General features: G+C 41.1%; 1 protein-coding gene across 6 annotated transcripts; it reads right to left on the reverse strand.

Annotated features, from left to right (window-relative positions):
* sh3bp2 (SH3-domain binding protein 2) lies at positions 1–24,881 on the reverse strand. 6 transcript variants are annotated; one of them, XM_046303550.1, is made up of 13 exons: positions 24,806–24,881; positions 15,373–15,512; positions 14,717–14,819; positions 11,214–11,331; positions 7,193–7,260; positions 6,830–6,915; positions 6,654–6,725; positions 5,710–6,394; positions 5,425–5,545; positions 1,702–1,757; positions 1,418–1,493; positions 1,023–1,082; positions 1–890 (listed from the first exon to the last, which is right to left on the reverse strand). In XM_046303550.1, exons 2-13 carry the CDS (start codon positions 15,506–15,508, stop codon positions 753–755), a joined length of 1,719 nt encoding a protein of 572 aa, XP_046159506.1. In that variant the 5' UTR covers positions 15,509–15,512; positions 24,806–24,881; the 3' UTR covers positions 1–752. The 6 variants fall into 6 exon arrangements, with proteins under 6 accessions (XP_046159506.1, XP_046159504.1, XP_046159502.1 ...); XM_046303548.1 differs by lacking the exon at positions 24,806–24,881 and adding an exon at positions 21,046–21,154; XM_046303546.1 differs by lacking the exon at positions 24,806–24,881 and adding an exon at positions 20,119–20,422 and having other exon boundaries at positions 5,425–5,542.
* Between the last annotated feature and the right edge of the window lie 399 nt (positions 24,882–25,280).

Here is a 25,280-nt window from a genome sequence, read left to right on the forward strand (position 1 = left end):
AGGGAGGGAGGGAGGGAGGGAGGGAGGGAGGGAGATGGTGAAGTAAAGAGAGAAAGATTAAGGGACAGAGACAAGTAGAGAGAAAGAGACAGACAGAGAGGTAAAAGAGTAAATAGGGAGGTAGAGCGTTTGCGTTGTGGTCTGAATAATACATTTTTTCTGAAGATAATATGATACGTTTCATCAACGTTGATTTGTAGAATAAGTTGGTCCTCAATGCATGATACATAAGCAGTGCTTAATATTCTGACATTCATGTGCATTCAACCCACAAATCTTAACATTTGCTTGCTCCAACATGTATTCTTCACAACACAACAGCAGTTCACCTGCCTGCTGCTATCAAGTGTAATGACAGACCTTTACAGGACTATTCCTGCAATAGTCCTCACATAGTACAACTGTGTTCTGTAAACCTGTGGCACTCCAGTTGAGCATACAGGAAGACCTATACAGCTCATTGCCCTCATTGTCACAGATGCCATATTTTCTTCAACAACTGCAACCATCTGCACTCGTTGCACCTCTGCCCATGCCAGGATATTCACCAGAACCGCTCCAACATTTACTCAGGCTCAGTTACAGAGATGCAACAATCTGCCTTGCTTTACAGTGGGCACTGTGATTGTGTTTCAGCCATAGTAAGTTTCTACTGTAGTTCATTACAGTGGCAGAACCATGGTCGACGCCAAAGAGGAGAGACTTCATATGAGCAGATGAGGCCGTGACCTCAGGACGGGGTCGTGGCAAGGTCACCTTGGCACGATGTAACCATATGGCTTCTGCAGACACAGAGAGCCGTGATTGGGTAGTGGGTGGCTATGGTAGTGCTCCACAAGGGCTGACAGGGAGGGAAATGTCATCTCTAACTCCAGGAACAGCCGGGAGTCCTAAACCATAAACAAACACAATGAAATGAACATCAAACAAGACAGAGATAGTACTGGAATCCTCCGTTGTAATATTGATTTTGTCAGACAATAGACCTGGTAGACAGAGAAGGTAAAGACAGTGGTTCTGACCTCCTCAAAGAGCCTGTAGTTTCTGGCCTTGCACACACTCACATCCCACACCACCAGCACCTGATTCAATGAGAACAAATGTACATTATTCACTAAACCAGTTTTCTTTCAATTATCACTGTGTGATGTGTGGTGAATGCATTGTTTATGCATCACAGCATGTGTTGGTGCGAAAAGCACCTGAAACCCTACCACTTCAAAGAGTATCTAAACAATCCCCTCCTCACCACAACACCCCAGACTTTGCTGATAGCTACATTATTGAGAAAAGTGTATTCCCTATGCCGGTGATATGTAGCTGTCCCACCTAGCTACCTTAAGATGAATGCACTAACAGTAAGTCACTCGGGATAAGAGCTACTACTAAATGACTAAAATGTAAATGCATGGTGTACCTTTGATGTTTTTGTTCCTGAGTTCCTGAAGCAGTAGAGACCGTCCTGCGGTGTTCTGGAGCTTTCCTTAAATAACCTGCAATTAAAGCACATTAATAATACATCAGTCAGACTGCAGTCAGACATGTGTTCTGCTCTTCTCTCGTGAGAAAACAGAGACCTGATTTTCAGGAAGTGGTCGAGCACACTGTGATGAAACACTTGTGGGTGCTTAAGACCATTACACAAAAATGAACAGGGTGTTCAACAAAAATTCAGTACAGAAATAACTAAGTGTGTCTTACTTTTCAACACTGCTTGTTTCTGTTGTGTCCAGGAACACAGAATCTGGTAATTGCATCTGAGGTCAAGAACAATGTGTGAAAAGAAAACAACAACAGACACATTAGAAGGATAGAATTGCATCAGCAGGGCAAAACTATTCTATAGTACACTGATCAATGAGACTAATCTATTGTACACTGATCAATGAGACTAATCTATAGTACACTGATCAATGAGACTAATCTATTGTACACTGATCAATGAGACTAATCTATAGTACACTGATCAATGAGACTAATCTATAGTACACTGATCAATGAGACTAATCTATAGTACACTGATCAATGAGACTAATCTATTGTACACTGATCAATGAGACTAATCTATAGTACACTGATCAATGAGACTAATCTATTGTACACTGATCAATGAGACTAATCTATTGTACACTGATCAATGAGACTAATCTATTGTACACTGATCAATGAGACTAATCTATAGTACACTGATCAATGAGACTAATCTATTGTACACTGATCAATGAGACTAATCTATTGTACACTGATCAATGAGACTAATCTATTGTACACTGATCAATGAGACTAATCTATTGTACACTGATCAATGAGACTAATCTATTGTACACTGATCAATGAGACTAATCTATTGTACACTGATCAATGAGACTAATCTGTAGTACACTGATCAATGAGACTAATCTATAGTACACTGATCAATGAGACTAATCTATTGTACACTGATCAATGAGACTAATCTATAGTACACTGATCAATGAGACTAATCTATTGTACACTGATCAATGAGACTAATCTATTGTACACTGATCAATGAGACTAATCTATAGTACACTGATCAATGAGACTAATCTATAGTACACTGATCAATGAGACTAATCTATTGTACACTGATCAATGAGACTAATCTATAGTACACTGATCAATGAGACTAATCTATTGTACACTGATCAATGAGACTAATCTATAGTACACTGATCAATGAGACTAATCTATTGTACACTGATCAATGAGACTAATCTATAGTACACTGATCAATGAGACTAATCTATTGTACACTGATCAATGAGACTAATCTATAGTACACTGATCAATGAGACTAATCTATTGTACACTGATCAATGAGACTAATCTATAGTACACTGATCAATGAGACTAATCTATAGTACACTGATCAATGAGACTAATCTATAGTACTCTGATCAATGAGACTAATCTATAGTACACTGATCAATGAGACTAATCTATTGTACACTGATCAATGAGACTAATCTATAGTACACTGATCAATGAGACTAATCTATTGTACACTGATCAATGAGACTAATCTATAGTACACTGATCAATGAGACTAATCTATTGTACACTGATCAATGAGACTAATCTATTGTACACTGATCAATGAGACTAATCTATAGTACACTGATCAATGAGACTAATCTATAGTACACTGATCAATGAGACTAATCTATTGTACACTGATCAATGAGACTAATCTATAGTACACTGATCAATGAGACTAATCTATTGTACACTGATCAATGAGACTAATCTATAGTACACTGATCAATGAGACTAATCTATAGTACACTGATCAATGAGACTAATCTATAGTACACTGATCAATGAGACTAATCTATAGTACACTGATCAATGAGACTAATCTATTGTACACTGATCAATGAGACTAATCTATTGTACACTGATCAATGAGACTAATCTATAGTACACTGATCAATGAGACTAATCTATAGTACACTGATCAATGAGACTGAGTACACTGATCAATGAGACTAATCTATTGTACACTGATCAATGAGACTAATCTATAGTACACTGATCAATGAGACTAATCTATTGTACACTGATCAATGAGACTAATCTATTGTACACTGATCAATGAGACTAATCTATTGTACACTGATCAATGAGACTAATCTATAGTACACTGATCAATGAGACTAATCTATTGTACACTGATCAATGAGACTAATCTATTGTACACTGATCAATGAGACTAATCTATTGTACACTGATCAATGAGACTAATCTATAGTACACTGATCAATGAGACTAATCTATTGTACACTGATCAATGAGACTAATCTATAGTACACTGATCAATGAGACTAATCTATTGTACACTGATCAATGAGACTAATCTATAGTACACTGATCAATGAGACTAATCTATTGTACACTGATCAATGAGACTAATCTATTGTACACTGATCAATGAGACTAATCTATTGTACACTGATCAATGAGACTAATCTATTGTACACTGATCAATGAGACTAATCTATAGTACACTGATCAATGAGACTAATCTATAGTACACTGATCAATGAGACTAATCTATTGTACACTGATCAATGAGACTAATCTATAGTACACTGATCAATGAGACTAATCTATAGTACACTGATCAATGAGACTAATCTATAGTACACTGATCAATGAGACTAATCTATAGTACACTGATCAATGAGACTAATCTATTGTACACTGATCAATGAGACTAATCTATTGTACACTGATCAATGAGACTAATCTATAGTACACTGATCAATGAGACTAATCTATAGTACACTGATCAATGAGACTAATCTATTGTACACTGATCAATGAGACTAATCTATAGTACACTGATCAATGAGACTAATCTATTGTACACTGATCAATGAGACTAATCTATTGTACACTGATCAATGAGACTAATCTATTGTACACTGATCAATGAGACTAATCTATAGTACACTGATCAATGAGACTAATCTATTGTACACTGATCAATGAGACTAATCTATTGTACACTGATCAATGAGACTAATCTATTGTACACTGATCAATGAGACGAATCTATAGTACACTGATCAATGAGACTAATCTATTGTACACTGATCAATGAGACTAATCTATTGTACACTGATCAATGAGACTAATCTATAGTACACTGATCAATGAGACTAATCTATTGTACACTGATCAATGAGACTAATCTATAGTACACTGATCAATGAGACTAATCTATTGTACACTGATCAATGAAACGAATCTATTGTAAACTGATCAATGAGACTAATCTATAGTACACTGATCAATGAGCTAATATATAGTAAACGGATCAATGAAACTAATCTGTAGTACACTGATCAATGAGACTAATCTGTAGTACACTGATCAATGAGACTACTAGAGTTGTAGTCGATGGAGAACCTGGTGGCAGGTAGTCTAGCGGTTAAATCAAATCAAATGTATTTTGTCACATACACATGGTTAGCAGATGTTAATGCGAGTGTAGCGAAATGCTTGTGCTTCTAGTTCCGACAATGCAGTAATAACCAACGAGTAATCTAACCTAACAATTCCAAAACTACTACCTTATACACACAAGTGTAAAGGGATAAAGAATATGTACATAAAGATTTATGAATGAGTGATGGTACAGAACGGCATAGGCAAGATGCAGTAGATTTTATCAAGTACAGTATATACACATGAGATGAGTAATGTTGAGTATGTAAACAAAAGTGGCATGGTTAAGAGCGTTGGGCCAGTAATTGAAAGGTCGCTGGTTCGAATCGACTGGGTGAAAAATGTGTCTGTGCCCTTGAGCAATGTACATAAACCTAGTCGTTCTGGTTAAAAGTGTCTACTAAATTACTTGTATGCAAAAATGTAAATGAGAATATAGAGGGTGCTTACATTCTCATAGTCTTCATCAGAGTCATAGTTAGTGTCCTTGGATGGATCCCTGCTCTTTCTTAAAGAGACAGGCACCTCGTCCACTGGGGTCCGGAAGCTTTGTCCATCTGGAGAAGATCTTCTGAGAAGAAAGAGGGTGTTTTAAACTGTGCTGCATTTGTGTGTTGTAAAATATAACAATCTTGAAATCAAATTATAGTTCAACAGAGCAAAAAGTAAAGTTTTCCTCTATGAAAGGAAACAGGGATTACCTGTATCTGTAGGAAACTGAAAGGAGACACTTACTGTGCTGACCCTCCAGGTGGTTTAGGCTTGGCCGCAGGACATGGAAGTTTGGGTACCAGGGGTGGTTTGTGCAGTCCAGGCTTGGTGTGGTTCAGTGCTGGCAAGGCCTGTGGTGGAAGATCTGGAGCTGGTCTGGAGCTGAGGCAGTAGTTTGGCATGCCCGGGATTTGACTGGGTTTGTTGCCACGAAAACCCGGTGGACTAGGGCTGGAGTGCAGCACCATCTTCCTTTCCAGGTCGCTGCAGATGATCAGGGTGGCGGGAGACTGCATGGTCACTGGAACAGGGGGCATCCTGTCTTTATGTTTCCCCCCAGCAATGGTGGAGATTGACATCTGCCCCATCATTGCCTGCTTCTTTAGGTTGGCCATGGGAGTGGGAGGGGGGATCGGGCTCTTAGGACTCCATGCACTCCTCTCTGGGCTAGGCTTGAGGTGGATGGGGGGAAGTTGAGGGGGGCCCTTATTTGGGATGTTCTTGTGTCCATGGTGGTTGTGGCTGACCTCACCGAGCTTGGGTGGAGGTAAGGGCGCTGGCGGTTTCTTTGGAAGGGGGCTGGTGGGGCTCCTGACGGGGCCGAGCACAGGACGGGGGAGACCTTTGCAGAATCCTGACATGGACTCTTGTCTGAGCTGGCATGGGACTGGAGGAGGTGGGTAGGATGGTGGTGGAACGGTTGGCCTTCCTTCAATAGCAGCATAATACGATAGTCAGAGACAGAAAAACACTGGAAAACTGGCATTTGTCATACAGTAAATCACTGACAAAAATATATGATTCTAAATGATTTCAGCATAGTTATCATTTAGCCATAAAAGATGGGGCCATTAGTTTGAATTGTGATGACATGCCAATCCCATCAAGGGCAGTTTATCACAGTTATAGCACCAGCCACATCAAAGACAGCATCAAACTCAAAGACATTTACTATTCTGTTGGCCTACCTGTAGGTGTTGGTGGGCTATCTGGTTTTTCATAGTCATCCTCATCGTTGTCTTCATCCTCTAACATGTAATCTAGACATGAAAATGACATCATTGTTAGTGCACAGAGTTAATTGTATGAAACAAGTGTTGTGAAACTGAGCCATATTGCTTCAGAAGTGAGTAGTATGTCTTACTGCCTTCTGGGTCATCTATGGTATGTGTTATGTCCATGGGGCGCTCGATCGATCCATAGAAGCTGTCTGCATCAGATTCGGAGTCACTATGGCAACAGAGTATTATTATTGTCTACAAAGGACAAAGGGAGGACTAAATTAATCACCTTGTATTTAATACATTCACTAATCATGTATTCACTGACTCCCAAGCATACTTGTTATAACACAGCAAGAGCTTACACTGTATATTAATCTAGAAGATAAAACCCACAGGCTCAGAAAGTCAATCAGAGCATGCAGCCAAACTGTCTACTATTTATCAGAAAAGGGAAGTAACCACAGATGATATGATTGTGTGAAGGAAGGGTTGTGTTGACTTACCTTGAAACATGTGAATCCCTTCTGTCATTGTAGTGATCAATTTCTTTCCGCAGATTTCGCATCCATTTCTTTCAGTAGACAAAAATAAATCGGTATTACATTGTGATTAATACATTTACATTTGACATTTTATTCATTTCACAGATGCTCTTATCCAGAGCAACTTACAGTAAGTAGTGAGTGCATACATTTCACTATGTGTGTATATACACTATATAATCAAAAGTATGTGGACACCCCTTCAAATGAGTGGATTCGGCTATTTCAGCCAGATCAGTTGCTGAAAGGTGTATAAAATCAAGCACACAACCATTCAATCTCCATAGACAAACATTGGCATTAGAATAGCCTCGCTGAAGAGCTCAGTGACTTTCAATGTGGCACCATCATTAGATGCCACCTCAGTTCATCTCATTTCTGAACTGCTAGAGCTGCCCCCCGGACAAATGTAAGTGCTGTTATTGTGAAGTGGAAACATCTAGGAGCAACAACGGCTCAGCCGCAAAGTGGTAGGCCACACAAGCTCACACAAGCTCAACCTGTCCTCAGTTGTAACACTCACTACTGGGTTCCAAACTGCCTCTGGAAGCAGCGTCAGCACAACTGTTCTTTGGGAGCTTCATGAAATGGATTTCCATGGCCAAGCAGCCATGGAATATATATAGTGATGACTCACGCTTCACCATCTGGCAATCCGACGGACAAATCTGTGTTTGGCGGATGCCAGGAGAACGCTACATACCCCAATGCATAGTGCCAACTATAAAGTTTGGTGGAGGAGGAATAATGGTCTGGGGCTGTTTATGTTTCAGGCTAGGCCCCTTAGTTCTAGTGAAGGGAAATCTTCACGCTACAGGGTACAATGACATTCAAAACAATTCTGCGATTCCAACTTTGTGGCAACAGTTTGGGGAAGGCCCTTTCCTGTTTCAGCATGACAATGGCCACGTGCACAATTCGAGGTCCATACAGAAATGGTTTGTTGAGATCAGTGATGAATAACTTGACTTGCCTGATGAATAAATAACTTACCTCAAACCCATTGAAGGGGGGACCAACTCCATATTAATGCCCATTATTTGGAAAGAGATGTTCGACTAGCAGCTGTCCACATACTTTTGGTCATGTAGTGTGTATATACAGTGGGGAGAACAAGTATTTGATAACCTGCAAAATCGGCAGTGTTTCCTACTTACAAAGCATGTACTGGTCTGTCATTTTTATCATAGGTTACACTTCAACTGTGAGAGACGGAATCTAAAACAAAAATCCACATAGTATTTTTTATTGCATGACATAACTATTTGATACATCAGAAAAGCAGACCTTAATATTTGGTACAGAAACCTTTGTTTGCAATTACAGAGATCATATGTTTCCTGTAGTTCTTGACCAGGTTTGCACACACTGCAGCAGGGATTTTGGCCCACTCCTCCATACAGACCTTCTCCAGATCCTTCAGGTTTCGGGGCTGTCGCTGGGCAATACGGACTTTCAGCTCCCTCCAAAGATTTTCTATTGGTTTTCAGGTCTGGAGACTGGCTAGGCCACTCCAGGACCTTGAGATGCTTCTTACGGAGCCACTCCTTAGTTGCCCTGGCTGTGTGTTTCGGGTTGTCGTCATGCTGGAAGACCCAGCCACGACCCATCTTCAATGCTCTTACTGAGGGAAGGAGGTTGTTGGCCAAGATCTCGCGATACATGGCCCCATCCATCCTCCCTCAATACGGTGCAGTCGTCCTGTCCCCTTTACAGAAAAGCATCCCCAAAGAATGATGTTTCCACCTCCATGCCTCACGGTTGGGATGGTGTTCTTGGGGTTGTACTCATCCTTTTTCTTCCTCCAAACACGGCGAGTGGCATTTAGACCAAAAATATATATTTTTGTCTCATCAGACCACATGACCTCCCATTCCTCTTCTGGATCATGCAGATGGTCATTGGCAAACTTCAGACGGGCCAGGACATGCGCTGGCTTGAGCAGGGGGACCTTGCGTGCACTGCAGGATTTTAATCCATGACGGCGTAGTGTGTTACTAATGGTTTTCTTTGAGACTGTGGTCCCAGCTCTCTTCAGGTCATTGACCAGGTCCTGCCGTGTAGTTCTGGGCTAATCCCTCACCTTCCTCATGATCATTGATGCCCCACGAGGTGAGATCTTGTATGGAGCCCCAGATCGAGGGTGATTGACCGTCATCTTGAACTTCTTCCATTTTCTAATACTTGCGCCAACAGTTGTTGCCTTCTCACCAAGCTGCTTGCCTGTTGTCCTGTAGCCCATCCCAGCCTTGTGCAGGTCTACAATTTTATCCCTGATGTCCTTACACAGCTCTCTGGTCTTGGCCATTGTGGAGAGGTTGGAGTCTGTTTGATTGAATATGTGGACATGTGTCTTTTATACAAGTAACGAGTTCAAACAGGTGCAGTTGATACAGGTAACGGAGTGGAGAACAGGATCGCTTCTTAAAGAAAAACTTCTTAATGGTTGGTAGGTGATCAAATACTTATGTCATGCAATAAAATGCAAATTAATTACTTAAAAATCATAAAATGTGATTTTCTGAATTTTTGTTTTAGATTCCGTCTCTCACATTTGAAGTGTACCTATAATTAAAATTACAGACCTCTACATGCTTTGCAAGTAGGAAAACCTGCAAAATCGGCAGTGTATCAAATACTTGTTCTCCCCACTGTATATATATACACACACACACACACACACACACACACACACACACACACACACACACACACACACACACACACACACACACACACACACACACACACACACACACACACACACACACACACACACACACACACACACACACACACACACACACACACACACATGTATATATACAGTACCAGTCAAAAGTTTGAACACATCTACTCATTCAAGGCTTTTACGTCTCATTTTTACTCTTTTCTAGAATATAGAATAATAGTGAAGACCTCAAAACTATGAAATAACACATATGGAATCATGTAGAAAGCAAAAAAGTGTTAAACAAATCAAAATATATTTTAGATTCTTCAAAGTACATGGCAGTTGTAACCCAAATTCTTTTTATTTGGACTCATCAGACCCCAGGACAGATTTCCATTGTCCATTGCTCCTGTTCTTTGGGTCAAGTCTCTTCTTATTATTGGTGTCCTTTAGTAGTGGTTTCTTTGCAGCAATTCCACCATGAAGGCCTGATTCTCGCAGTCTCCTCTGAACATTTGATGTTGCGATGTGCCTGTTACTTGAACTCTGTGAAGTATTTATTTGGGCTGCAATCTGAGGTGCAGTTAACTCTAATGAACGTATTCTCTACAGCAGAGGTAACTCTGGATCTTCCATTCCTGTGGCGGTCCTCGTGAGAGACGGTTTCATCATAGCGCTTGATGGTTTTCGCGACTGCACTTGAAGAAACTTTCAAAGTTCTTGACATTCTCCCGATTGACTGACCTTCATGTCTTAAAGTAATGATGTTGTTTCTCGTTGCTTATTTGAGCTGTTTTTGACATAATATGTACTTGGTCTTTTACCAAATGGGTCTGTCTTCTGTATACCACCCTTACCTTGTCACAACACAACTGATTGCCTCCAAAGCATTAAGAAGGAAAGAAATTCCACAAATGAACTTTTAATAAGGCACACCTGTTAATTTAAATGCATTACAGGTGACTACCTCGTGAAGCTGGTTGAGAGAATGCCAAGAGTGTGAAAGCTGTCATCAAGGCAAAGGGTGTCTACTTTGAAGAATCTCAAATCTCAAATATATTTTGATTTGTTTAACACTTTTTTGGTTACTACATGATTCCATGTGTTATTTCATAGTTTTGATGTCTTCACTATTATTCTACAATGTAGAAAATAATACAAATAAAGAAAACCCTTGAATGAGTAGGTGTGTCCAAACTTTTGACTGGTACACACACACACATATATATATATATGTAAATAATTAATTATATATGTACTGTTACTAGGAATGTGAGAGGTTCTTAATCTGTATGTAGTGCCCCTCACCCTTCTCTCATCCTCACTGGCTGCTGAGAAGTACCAGGTACGGTGCTTCTTACTGAAGTGGACAATTTTGAAAGGAAACACGTTACTGGAGGTGGTCTCTTCTGCTGCCCTCATCACCCTGCCAACGAGAGGAATAGAAACTGAAACCACACATTAAAGAACACTACATAAGTAGCTTAGATTTATGAAACAAATACAGTATACACTGAGTGCACAAAACATTAAGAACACCTGCTCTTTCCATGACAGACTGACCAGGTGAATCCAGGTGAAAGCTATGATCTCTTATTGATGTCATTTGTTAAATCCACTTCAATCAGTGTAGATGAAGGGGAAGAGACAGGTTAAAGATGGTTTCCTAAGCCTTGAGACAACTGAGACATGGATCGTGTAAGTGGGCCGTTCAGAGAGTGAATGGGCAAGACAAAAGATTTAAGTGCCTATAAATGAGGTATGGTAGTAGGTGCCAGCCTGTTTGTGTAAAGAACTGCAACGCTGCTCCATTTTTCATGTTCAATAGTTTCCGTGTGTATAAATAATGGTTCACCACCAAAAGGACATCCAGCAAACTTGGCAACTGTGGGACGCATCGGAGTGGGGGGGCTGCAACTCAATGTTAGAAAGGTGTTCTTAATATTTTGTACACTCAGGTTATATACATAAAGTACAAGCCCCCTCACTCTGACCAATCCAATTTTCACATTTTGTCGGTGAAACCTTCTGGCAACTGTGTCATTGGTTTATTAATGTATTACCATTTTTGGGCCGGCAGCGTAGCCTAGTGGTTAGAGTGTTGGACTAGTAACCGGAAGGTTGGGAGTTCAAACCCCCGAGCTGACAAGGTACAAATCTGTTTTTCTACCCCTGAACAGGCAGTTGACCCACTGTTCCCAGGCCATCATTGAAAATAAGAATGTGTTCTTAACTGACTTGCCATCACATAATTGCTGTAATAACATATCATGCCTCCTATGTCACATACAGTATGCTGTGTGAGCTGAATAGGCCTGGCCATGTTTCAGTGTGCTAGAGCTGCACAGATGTATTAAAGCTCTATTTATACTCAGCCTCAGCAGGGAGAGGAGACTCCAGACATGTAATTACACAGTTACACAGTTACCACCATGGAATTGCAGCATACCTCTATAGGGAAGGACTCGTTCGAGGGAGGAACTCAATGAAAACACCACAGGGTATGATAGAGCCTACTTCAATAACCACTTTAACTTTCCAAATGTCAAACAAATATGGAAAAGAGATGGTTGAACATTGCCGTCTCCATTATTGGCTTGTGACTTGATGTATGAATTGATATGACGAGTGTTTGGTAATCGTAAGCAAAACCTCTAAAACCTTTATAGAGATGATCTCATTCAGCAGGAAGTGGCACTTCAAGAGTCCAGTGAGTGTGTGGGTAGAGTCCAGTGAGTATGTGGGTAGAGTCCAGTGAGTGTGTGGGTAGAGTCCAGTAAGTGTGTGGGTAGAGTCCAGTGAGTATGTGGGTAGAGTCCAGTGAGTGTGTGGGTAGAGTCCAGTGAGTATGTGGGTAGAGTCCAGTGAGTGTGTGGGTAGAGTCCAGTGAGTATGTGGGTAGAGTCCAGTGAGTGTGTGGGTAGAGTCCAGTAAGTGTGTGGGTAGAGTCCAGTGAGTGTGTGGGTAGAGTCCAGTGAGTGTGTGGGTAGAGTCCAGTGAGTATGTGGGTAGAGTCCAGTGAGTGTGTGGGTAGAGTCCAGTGAGTATGTGGGTAGAGTCCAGTGAGTGTGTGGGTAGAGTCCAGTGAGTATGTGGGTAGAGTCCAGTGAGTGTGTGGGTAAAGTCCAGTGAGTATGTGGGTAGAGTCCAGTGAGTGTGTGGGTAGAGTCCAGTGAGTATGTGGGTAGAGTACAGTGAGTGTGTGGGTAGAGTCCAGTGAGTGTGTGGGTAGAGTCCAGTGAGTGTGTGGGTAGAGTCCAGTAAGTGTGTGGGTAGAGTCCAGTGAGTATGTGAGTAGAGTCCAGTGAGTGTGTGGGTAGAGTCCAGTGAGTATGTGGGTAGAGTCCAGTGAGTATGTGGGTAGAGTCCAGTGAGTGTGTGGGTAGAGTCCAGTGAGTATGTGGGTAGAGTCCAGTGAGTGTGTGGGTAGAGTCCAGTGAGTGTGTGGGTAGAGTCCAGTAAGTGTGTGGGTAGAGTCCAGTGAGTGTGTGGGTAGAGTCCAGTGAGTGTGTGGGTAGAGTCCAGTGAGTGTGTGGGTAGAGTCCAGTAAGTATGTGGGTAGAGTCCAGTGAGTATGTGGGTAGAGTCCAGGGATTGTGTGGGTAGAGTCCAGCAAATAATAAGGGGGTCAATGCAAATACTCAGGGTAACCATGTAACTGTCCAGCAGTCTTATGGCTTGGGGGTAGAAGCTGTTCAGGAACCATTTGGTCCCAGACGTGGTGCTCCAGTCTATGACATGGGTGGCTGGAGTCTTTTAAAATTCTTAGGGCCTTCCTCTGACACCGCCTTGTATAGAGGTCCTGGATGGCAGGGAGCCCAGTGATGTTGCGCCTTGAGGTCTGTAGCGCCTCTGTAGCGCCTTGAGGTCTGATGCCAAGCAGTTGCCATACCAAGCAGTAATGCAGCCAGTCAAGATGCTCTCAATGGTGCAGCTGTAGAACTTTTGTAGGATCTGAGGACCCATGCCAAATCTTTTCAGCCTCTTGAGGGGGAAGAGATGTTGTCGTGCCCTCTTCACGACTGTGTTGGTGTGTTTGGACCATGATAGGACCTTAGTGATGTGGACACCGAGGAATTTGAAGCTCTCGGCCCGCTCCACTACAGCCCTATGGGTGTGAATGGGGACGTGCTCGGCCCCTAGTTCACGATCAGCTCCTTTGTCTTGCTGACGTTGAGGGAGAGGTTGTTGTCCTGGCACCACTGCCAAGTCTCTGACCTCCTCCCTATAGGCTGTCTCATCGTCGTCGGTGATCAGGCCTACCACCATTGTGTCCTCTGCAAACGTAATGATGGTGTTGGAGTCGTGCTTAGCCACGCAGTCAAAGGGTAAACAGGGAGTACAGGAGAGGACTAAGCACGCACCCATGGGGGGCCCGCGTGTTGAGGGTCAGCGTTGCGGATGTGTTGTTGCTTACCCTCACCACCTGGGGTGTCGGCCTGTCATGAAGTCCAGGATCCAGTGGCAGAGGGAGGTGTTCAGTCCCAGGGTCCTTCGCTTAGTTATGAGCTTGGAGGGCACTATGATATTGAATGCTGAGCTATAGTCAATGAACAGCATTCTGACGTAGGTGTTCCTTTTGTCCAGGTGGGAAAGAACAGCACATTGAGAAATGCTTTCATTATCAGCAGACTTTCTCATCTCATCAGGATTTCTCAGCATAACAAACGAATTGCAACTGACAATACCAGCTGTATTTAAACATGAATAATCACATGTAGGCCTATGTGAGAATGCCAACATGTTTTGCCGAGCCTATTCAAATTCATGTACTTCTGTGCATAAAGACGGACACAATAGTGAACACTGACCTGTTGTAGCCATTGAGAGAGAAAGCTCCTTGCGGTGCAGGACTGGTGCTGCTCTTGAAGTAATACACACATCCCTTGTGGATGATTAAGTAGCGAAGAGGCCCTGTAAGATTGCAGAAGGAAAGAAAACACAAAGAAAGGTCTCACAAATAAGCCAGGCGTAAAAGCAAATATGTTCTTCCTAATTTGATGAATCTCCAACCCTGCTCCAGGACTGGTGAAATAAACGTTGTGTTGAGATGAAAGTATGCAATGCCACTCATCTCAGACCTTTGTCAGAATCCCTTGATACAGTAAACATTAATGAGCCATGTAATGTATGTATGTATGTATGTATGTATGTATGTATGTATGTATGTATGTATGTATGTATGTATGTATGTATGTATGTATGTATGTATGTATGTATGTATGTATGTATGTATGTATGTATGTATGTATGTATGTATGTATGTATGTATGTATGTATGTATGTATGTATGTATGTATGTATGTATGTATGTATGTATGTATGTATGTATGTATGTATGTATGTATGTATGTATGTATGTATGTATGTATGTATGTATGTATGTATGTATGTATGTATGTATGTATGTAATGTATGTAATGTTTGTATGTATGTATGTAATGTTATGTACTGTAGGGCTACTCACACTTCATAAGGCTGAACTGGCTCCCTCCTTTCTTGTGCACATACCCAGAGTGGCACACACCCCCTGGCATGGTGAGCAGGTTCTGGGCCCCGATGGCCCTCATGGGGATGGGCCAGGAGATCTCTGCTGAAGTCATGTTTCTGAGGGTACAAAGAGGGAGAAATAACACATCATACACCACAGTACATATCACAGAGCTGGTAGTGGGCTGAACGTATGGGTTCGTAGATGTTAATTTAAATGGACATTTCTGAGATGCAACGCTAAATTATTCTCTCAGCAGCAGCATTGTTCAATAAGACCACAGTGAACTCTGAATCTGATTGTACAAAAACAGCAACACATCATGAGCAAGAAGCACTTGAAGACTTGAGGATTCAGACCATATCAACACAAACATAAAATAAACATATCATAACGGCTCAGTCCTAGAAAACATTTTACATATCCTGACCCAGCAACTTTCTCTCCACTTCAAACTCACAAGAAAGCAAACATTTCACTGCAATTTGTATTCATTAAGTTCCATCAACCATGACACCACATCAATCCTACATAGATAGAGCGTCTGCTAAATGACTTAAATGTAAATGTAAATGTAAACAAAGAAACAAGCACCCCAGCCAATAGGTCTGCCACCCAATCTAAACCATAGTCATAATGCCTGGGAAACGTGCTCCATCAGCAGCTTACCTCCTGCTCATTTGTCTCCTGATGGTCTGAACTGCTGAGCTCTTCCTGAGGAGATCCATGAATAAACCCAATGAGAGAACCACACCACTCTGACTCTGTTAACTTCTAAATCAGACTGAGACAGAGAGAGGGCGCGCTAAGGCAGACTCAGAGAGACACACACTACACTCTCCTCTAAATCTCTAAAACCCTAATACAGACGGAAAACCTACAGTCTCAAATCTTGACCCTGAACCGGACAAACGGACAGGAAACTAGACGTTTCCCCTGGAATGTGCCTCATGCCCTTTCAGAGCTGTTGATTGCACCCTGTGTTGTGTGCTTCCTGCCTTGCCGCCCACTGTGCCTTCCTTGCCTTTCCTTTCCCTGACGATGTCTGCCTGCCTTCTGGGAGGGAGTACAGGGAAACCAGCAGCCTCCAGACCCACAAGGACAAATATACTAGCAAGGGAGCACCAGAGGAGGGGAGAGGGGCTTCCGTTGACATCCAAGGGACGGGTGCAGGGCGCAAGATCTGACTGTTAGATAAGGATGTAAATGAGGCATGGGGAATCTGCATCTCTCCCCAGAGTCAGTCAGGGGTAATCTGCATCTCTCCCCAGAGTCAGTCAGGGGTAATTTAACTCTCTACAGGAGGAAACAGCCAGGCAGGGAGATTCAATAAAGATGCAGGAATGTAGTTTAGTCTGATTCGTGGATTAGGCCAGAGAAGAAAAGTATGAACTATTTCTGCAACTGCTTTCATGTTTAAATGTGTTTATGCAACGTATCTTAAGCATCTAAATTGAACTGTGACGAGGCAAGCAGATTGACATTGGACTCAGTTGGGTGGACTCAGTTGGGTGGACTCAGTTGGGTGGCTTGGTCATTTCTGACCTGTTTGTGGCCTCTGCTTCAAGGGGACTTGAAAGGACAACGGCAGCATTTATCTGTCCTGCAGCCACCTTTTGATGTTTGTGTTGTTTCCACTGGGAAGCGATAACCGCTGTTCAAAAGGCATGCATGGTGTGGGACCTACGGACAGATTCATTCCACCAACCTAACTGCATGTTCTGGCTATTTTTGGTGTTGGGATACTTGTGGTTGTAAAGGGGAAAGAGAGATTCAATTAGGAACTTTACTCTCTGATTAACAATGGAGGACTGCATGAACAGAATGGTCTCTTTGTGTGAAGAATAATTTCCATTACACCTAACTCATTGCAGTTAACCACATCTTATATATAATAAGTGAAGAAATGCATTATCAGAGCTATGGCGTATTACAATATTCAGATGTATTTGTCGTCAGTAATAATCAACAAAACAAACTTAATAAAAGGGATACTTTAGCATGCTAGCAGATACCCACTTCCAGTCAATGCGCTAATGCTAGTAAGCATTGGCTCGCAAAACTACCTTTGGCTTCCTTCATACTGGACACATATACAGAAAAATGGTATCCACAAGTTCATCTGAGTCTGGGGAAAAATCTCAAAGTATCCCTTTATAGGGTCCAAATCCACAGTCACCTTGAATGGGTTCTGAACTCTCTAACCTCACTGCTTAGTGAGACAGAGATGCTAATTAGGATTAGAGAACTCTTTTTTTTGCCAGGAACTCAGATGTAAACAGGAGTGGCAAGTATAAAATACCAGGTAATTATTCAAACCTACTTCCTACTGCTGCCTGGAATAATCTACCGGCAAACTACTCAACACAACCCCTGTTTCTAGAGGAAAAATGAAATGAAACTGTTTAAAAGAAATACAGTGTGAACGATTCACAGTGTGCTCTCACCCATGCAACTATGATTTTGCCCTTTTCATGAAAGTGTTTGGTAGACTTTACACTACTCCTTCCTTCCTGCTCTACACATTAAAATGGAAACAACCACAACCATGTGTTGGGAAAACACATTCTCTGAATGACTACTCAGCATAACAGGGACAGCGAGCGAAAGATCAGCATCATTAGCTGTATCATAACCTTTGACATACATTTCCCATCACAATATTGCCAAGTTCAACCTCATGATTATATCTCTTGATTTGCAGATGTCTGCTCAGTTGTTAGTGAAAAAACTAATAGCAGTTGGTTCCACCACAGTCGGAAGAACGTTGATGAGCATAGTCTCACAGGTGTACAACACTCACAGCTGTTGGACAGTCTAAAGGTGTAGGCCTTCTCCACAGAGGAAGTGGAATAAGCAAGGCCATGTAGGGAACATGATGAGTTTCTGTTCTAAAGGATCCAATGAAGGTGTTTTTATCTCAATATCAAATCATTTTTGGGTAACTATTAAGTACTTTACTGTGATTGTTTTCAAATGAAATGGTCAAAAAGAAACTAAAATATAAACAATAATATTGCTAGGAGCGTCTGGGAATGTTCTGAGTGGGGAGGGGAAAACAGAAGAAAATGCTGTTATTGGCAGAGAGGTTTGGAACTCTTTCTTATTGGTGAGGACACCAGGCAGGCCTGAAATTCCATCCCACCAAAACAGGTTGAACTTTCAGGCGGTCTTTTCAAAACAGATCTTACACTAAAAGGGCATTATCATCATTTTCACAGTATTATTCCAATCTCATAGTGTGGAAATATATATAAAACAAAGGACAATTACATTGACAACACTGGGCCTTTAAAAATATAAAAATTCACAGGTGAATGGGTTTCTGTTCCCCTGGTCAACAAAGTTTCCGACTAAACATAGTATGTGCATTTCTTTTAGCATTCACTCATGGTAGGCCACCCTGTAGCAGCTACAACCTCATTCTGCTTTTTGGGGGAGCTTGGCTTTCCCCCGCATCACTTCCTGTCACCTAATATGAGCATGGCCTCTCTACAGGAAGTAGACAGGACTTCACACAGTTGAATAATATGAGGAAAGAAAGAGGGAGGCAGTGCGTGCCCAGAATAATAAATACTGTAGAAAAGCATCAACATGACAAAACAAGCACCAGCTCCTCTCATTAGAGATTCAGGACTAAGAGCTTTAGTTTAGATTCAGAACTAAGTACTTTAGTTTAGATTCAGGACTTAAAGCTTTAGTTTAGATTCAGGACTAAGAGCTTTAGTTTAGATTCAGGACTTAAAGCTTTAGTTTAGATTCAGGACTAAGAGCTTTAGTTTAGATTCAGGACTTAAAGCTTTAGTTTAGATTTAGAACTAAGTACTTTAGTTTAGATTCAGGACTAAAAGCTTTAGTTTAGATTCAGGACTAAGAGCTTTAGTTTAGATTTAGAACTAAGTACTTTAGTTTAGATTCAGGACTAAAAGCTTTAGTTTAGATTCAGGACTAAGAGCTTTAGTTTAGATTTAGAACTAAGTACTTTAGTTTAGATTCAGGACTTAAAGCTTTAGTTTAGATTCAGGACTAAGAGCTTTAGTTTAGATTCAGGACTTAAAGCTTTAGTTTAGATTCAGGACTTAAAGCTTTAGTTTAGATTCAGGACTAAGAGCTTTAGTTTAGATTTAGAACTAAGTACTTTAGTTTAGATTCAGGACTTAAAGCTTTAGTTTAGATTCAGGACTAAGAGCTTTAGTTTAGATTCAGGACTAAGAGCTTTAGTTTAGATTCAGGACTAAGAGCTTTAGTTTAGATCCAGGACTAAGAGCTTCAGTTTAGATTCTGGACTAAGAGCTTTAGTTTAGGGGATGCGTCCCTTTTACTTTCCTGAATATGTTCATCACAATCAGAGAGTAACACAGTGATCAAGTAAAAGTGTGTGTTCACGAATGGGAGTGCCCTCGAGCGCAAATTAGTTTCCTGTAAACAGGATTTTCAATATGACTGTATTTAAACAGTTGCAAACACCTTTGCTTTATAACTCCCAATAAAATAAGCTGTTCAGCAGTTCAATTGATGACATATCAGTGTTTGTTGACCATCATACAGTCATTGGTGAGAAAGATTGATAGTTGAAACCATGATAGCCATCCTCTTCCACACTGGTAGGGCTACTTGTCATGAATGATCTCACTGGCACCTGACTTCAAGTCTTTCTCTTTCACTGCATCACCAAATATACAAAAACTGAGTAAGTAGGAAAGTCTTATGCCTCACACTTACATGAAATCCCGTTCCCAACACATTCTCACGCTGGGCTTGCTCCCAATGGCAAACAACTTCTTTTTTCTCACTGACACAGCCATGGGTGGTGCAAGGCAGTCCTCGCTACCATGTTATTTCCGACAGGTTGAGCAGACAGACGGACGTACAGAAGACAGGGATAGACAGACAGAGTGTGCTACTGTACTGATAAATAGAGATAGATACTCCTGGTAGAGCCTGGTGGGGCTGTCCGTGTGAGGTGCTGCCTGAATGCTGAGACCCAGCGGCACATTTCCGGAGGGCCTCGTCTTGCGGCCCACTATCCATATTGGCTGACGTGACTGAGAAGCTACTTCCTGCTCTCTGAGGCGGAGCGGCTGATTGGACGACGCCCTCATACATTCAGCCTCTCAGCCCACAGGGCCACAGACAGTGTGCTGGCTGTTGGAGGGACTTTCCACCCTCCAGTACCATGGAACAATGAAAAGGGTCACACCGTCACGGACAAATATCCCAAGAGTGCCACTATGACCTATAGGCAGAACACCATGTATTCTACATTCTACATGTATTCTGTATTCTACAATGTGCATCCAAATCACGTGCATCTGAGAGTAATACAGTATATCAACCATGTGTAATACATAAAAAATGGTTATTACACATTAATACCACAAACTACTTTCTTACTTTCTAGTGTCCTTTGATCAACATCCTATGTGTAGACCAAATATCAAAGCTTGCTAAAGGACATAGCTGGTAGCACAGGAGGTTAGCGTATGGTATTAGCATGGCCTCTAAATGATCCATGAGTACTAAACAATAACAATTCACAGATTTGAAATATACAGCACAAGAAAAAAACCCTGTTCATAGATCTATCCATTAAACAGACTATTAACACTATCAGCAGCTAAATTATGTTTATTTGAATATTGTGCTTACCCATTGAGTCCTGCAGAAGTAAACTGCACTCTCTTCTTAACATTAATGATTTGCAGTGAACACAAGGCCACTTCCTGCACTTATTTAGAACCATCAAGTACACTGGTACCCTCCCATTTACAACTTGAAGGCTAAGCATGTACACAAGCCAGAACACTTGAAACAACTTGTCACGCCCATGTCTTTAGATCATTTACTAAATATCATTTAGTCCAAGCTTCATGCGCCATTGAAGAGAAATACGCACAGAATCAACTTCTCTTAAAATGTAGATAAGTGCTCCACATTTGGATACATTAGATAAAAAATCAAATGATGTGATAGGCCTATACTCTAATTAAGCTATTAAAAAGAAAATATGGGTGCCATGGTACTTTTTCTATTGTACTTTGCTTTTAGAAATGTCATGTTTAAGCTTGTTACTTTTTATTCTATTTCTTACTCTGTAAGCGTCCTTTGGTATCTTGAAAGGCGTAAACAAAATGTATTATTATTTATTATACAATCAAGTTCATTTGGTGTGGTTGTTCTTTTGTCACCAAACTCCACAAACAACTATGACTTTGAAGTCAACTATCTAATTTGATATATCAACTTTTTTCATATTAGATAAGATATTGTAACGGCATTCAGAGGTGGAAGAAGGATCGGACCAAAGCGCAGCGTGGTAAGTGTTCATGATGATTTATTCAAAACGAACTGAACACTGAAATACAAAACAATAAACAATGTGAACAAAACGAACATCTAAACAGTACCGTGTGGCCCAAACACTCACACAGAAACAAACACCCACAAACCAAAAGTGAAACTCAGGCTACCTAAGTATGATTCTCAATCAGAGACAACTAATGACACCTGCCTCTGATTGAGAACCATACTAGGCCGAACACAAGAACCAACATAGAAAAACAAACATAGACTACCCACCCCAACTCACGCCCTGACCATACTAAAACAAAGAATAAAATAACAGAAATATGGTCAGAACGTGACAGATATAGTCTAGCTAAGTCAGGGATTTGAAACTTTGATGGGGCGGGGGCCACAAAATATGTGAACTCATCATGAGGGGCCGCAGTGGCTTGCGGGTCTGCATACCCACACATGCAATCAGAGCCGGACCTTTTAGAGAATTTCCTGCAATTCTACACATTTTGCAATGGGGCGTAGAGAAAATGTTGTACTTTTATAAAGAAAGATGGAAGCAATTCAACACATTTTACCATGGGGCGAAGAGAAGATTTGGCAATTTTATGAATTATTTCATGCAGTTCTACTCGTTTGGACATGGGGCGGAGAGAAAAATGTTCAGTTTTAAAGCCTGCCATCCTACACATTTTGCCATAGGGTGGAGAGAAATGTTTGCAGTTCGTTTTATAACATATCTAAGTGAGAGTGACTAACAAAATCAATGGGGCCCCTGGGTCGGTAATTCCACCATGATTACTACAAGTTTAGATAGCTGGCTAGAATAATTTACCAATCTAAAAAATAATTGCTGACATTGGCTGTCAGTGACTGACAAGATAAAAACTGCTGATGCACAATCAAATTAAAAAATGGTATCTTGTGAATTCTACCAATTCCAACTCTCAACAGTAAGTTGAGACCTCAACTGAATTCCTAAAAAATGTCCTGGTCCAATGAAAACTGAAAGCAACCTGAACAACAGAATGAATAACCCCAGTCAGCTGTCCCCATACAGTGGGTATCATAAGTATTTGTGCGACAAAGTGTGATTGAAATGGATTTAGTTGTGATTTTTTTGTTATTGAGCTACACAAAATACTCGAACGTCAAAGTGAAAAGAGAATTCTACAAACGTTAACGAATTAATAAAAATGTAATAACTAAAATATAGTTGTTGCAAAAGTATTCAACCTTTCGTTGAGGCAAGCCTAATCTAGTTCAGGAGTAACATTTATCTTAAAAATCACATACGTGACATGGACTGACCGTCCATTTTGAATGAGTACCCCTTGCTCTGTCCCCCATACAACAGATTCTACTACAAAGACCTGAGGGGTATCCTGCAAAGCAAGCTAGATCTACACAAGGGTTTCTAAAGGTAACCACCTTCAGTTAACTTTACATTCCAGGTTAGGCTTCATCCGTACTATGACGGAGGATATTGCTAATCTGCCTGCTGCTAACTCTAGCAGCCGTGTAACTGTGCGTACATGGCTAGTCGAACGCTGACTCTTCATTGAGACAATGCTGAAACATCAATCCATGGGCGAGTCAGTGACACATTTTAATGAAAGAAAAGTTATCTTGCAAATTCAGCAGAAGTGTTTAAATTGTGTGAAGTTTAAAATGTATTCTGTCGTTAATAAATGTGTGATATATTTTTACATTACTATTTTTTAACACAAAACATCATTTGATTAATAAAATATTTAATAAGTCGTCTTCTTCAAATGAAGGGGATGATGACACAATATTTGGAGTCTGATTTAATTGGTCCTCAACTCACGGCCAAGTCATTTCATTCAGGGTATGTGGAGTTAGCTGTAAGTTTGCCTGTCCCGGAGCAGGCTAGTTCTGAAGGATTCATTGCCATAGAAATGTATCTGTCTAAAAGGTCAGTCACTTTCTTATGACCGGTTATCCCGAGTTACTCAGAGTTGACCAAAGTTACCTCGCTAACTAGGGCAGCTTTTCGAAAGCCTCAAAGAAGGGCAGTATTGGTAGATGGGTAACAATAACAAATCAGACAATGAATATCTCTTTAAGCATAGTCAAATTAATAATGATGCTGTGGATGATGTACTAAACCACCCAGACACCACAAAGGCAGTCATCCTTCTTAACTGAGTTGCAGAATAGGAAGGAAACTGCTCAGAAATGTCACCATGAGGTCATTGGTGATTTTAAAACAGCTACAGAGTTCAATGGCTGTGAAGGGAATTAACTGACGATGGATCAACAACATTGTAGTTACTCCACAATAATGACCTAAATGACAGAGTGAAAAAATATATATACAATATTCCAAAACATGCATTCTGAATGCAACAAGGCACTGAAGTGAACATTTTGGCCTAAATGCAAAGCCTTATATTTGGGGCAATCCAACACAACGCTTCACTGAGTAACTGCCTCCGTATTTTCAAGCATGGTGGGGGCTGCATCATGGTATGGGTATGCTTGACATCGGCAAAGCCTGGGGAGTTTTTCAGAATAAAAAGATACACCAAGCACAGGCAAAATCCTAGAGGAAAACCTGATTCAGTCTGCTTTACACCAGACACTGGGAGAGGAATTAAAATAACCTACAACACAAGGCCAAATCTACACCGGAGTTGCTTACCAAGAAGACAGCTAATTTCCAGAGTGGCCAAATCACAGTTTTGAATTAAATCTATGTCAAGACTTAAATTACTGTGTAGCCATGATCCCCAACACCTTGACAAAGCTTAAAGAATTTTGAAAAGAATAATGGGCAAATCTTGCAGAATCCAGGTGTGCAATAATCACAGTTAAATTCATTTCAATCCCACTTTGGACAAACAAAATGTGATCAAAATACTTATGACACCCACTGTATATGGCAGTAGCTTTGCTGTTACTATCTCCCCCATTTGCTTTTAGTAGTCGTCTGAGACAACGCTGAGAGAAAGCTGCTTGTGAAAGTGAAAGAGGGTGAGACTCACCGTGGTGACTCCTGCTAGAACAGAACAGGAGCACTAGCATGGAAAACAGATTCATGTGTATCACGTCACCAGACAGACCTGAGAGGAACTACATGGACTACCTTGTCAGTTGGGCAACTTCCAGGTTGTGTTGTCTCAAACAGCCGATGCGTCCTAGTGTAGTTTCTGTATCACTGACTGACTGACTTCTCCTGGTGGCTTTTTACACCCCCTGACAATCAAACCACACAAGCCAATCATCCACGCCCACCAAGACACATTGAATGTCTCACTGGGGAGAGTTGGGAAACAGAAATGCCACTGAAATAAGGAAGAAAGAACATAATGGGAGACAGTCTGCCCACACAAAATACTTAACAAAATGTTTCTTCTTAACTGTCAGGTAGGAAGAGAAAGTGACCTGCATTGCTCTTTAGTTCATGTTCTAGATTCCAGGCCACCGCACAGACAAGGCTTAAAATGTTGGCGGTTTTTACTTCCAAAATCTCAGGTGTACACAATCACAAACCACACTCAGTCCCAATGATAATATCCATGCTACTGGAGGATTGTCCAAGATAGTCACTGCCACCACCC

Source organism: Oncorhynchus gorbuscha, linkage group LG16, assembly GCF_021184085.1.
Source record: "Oncorhynchus gorbuscha isolate QuinsamMale2020 ecotype Even-year linkage group LG16, OgorEven_v1.0, whole genome shotgun sequence".
NCBI lineage: Eukaryota > Metazoa > Chordata > Actinopteri > Salmoniformes > Salmonidae > Oncorhynchus > Oncorhynchus gorbuscha.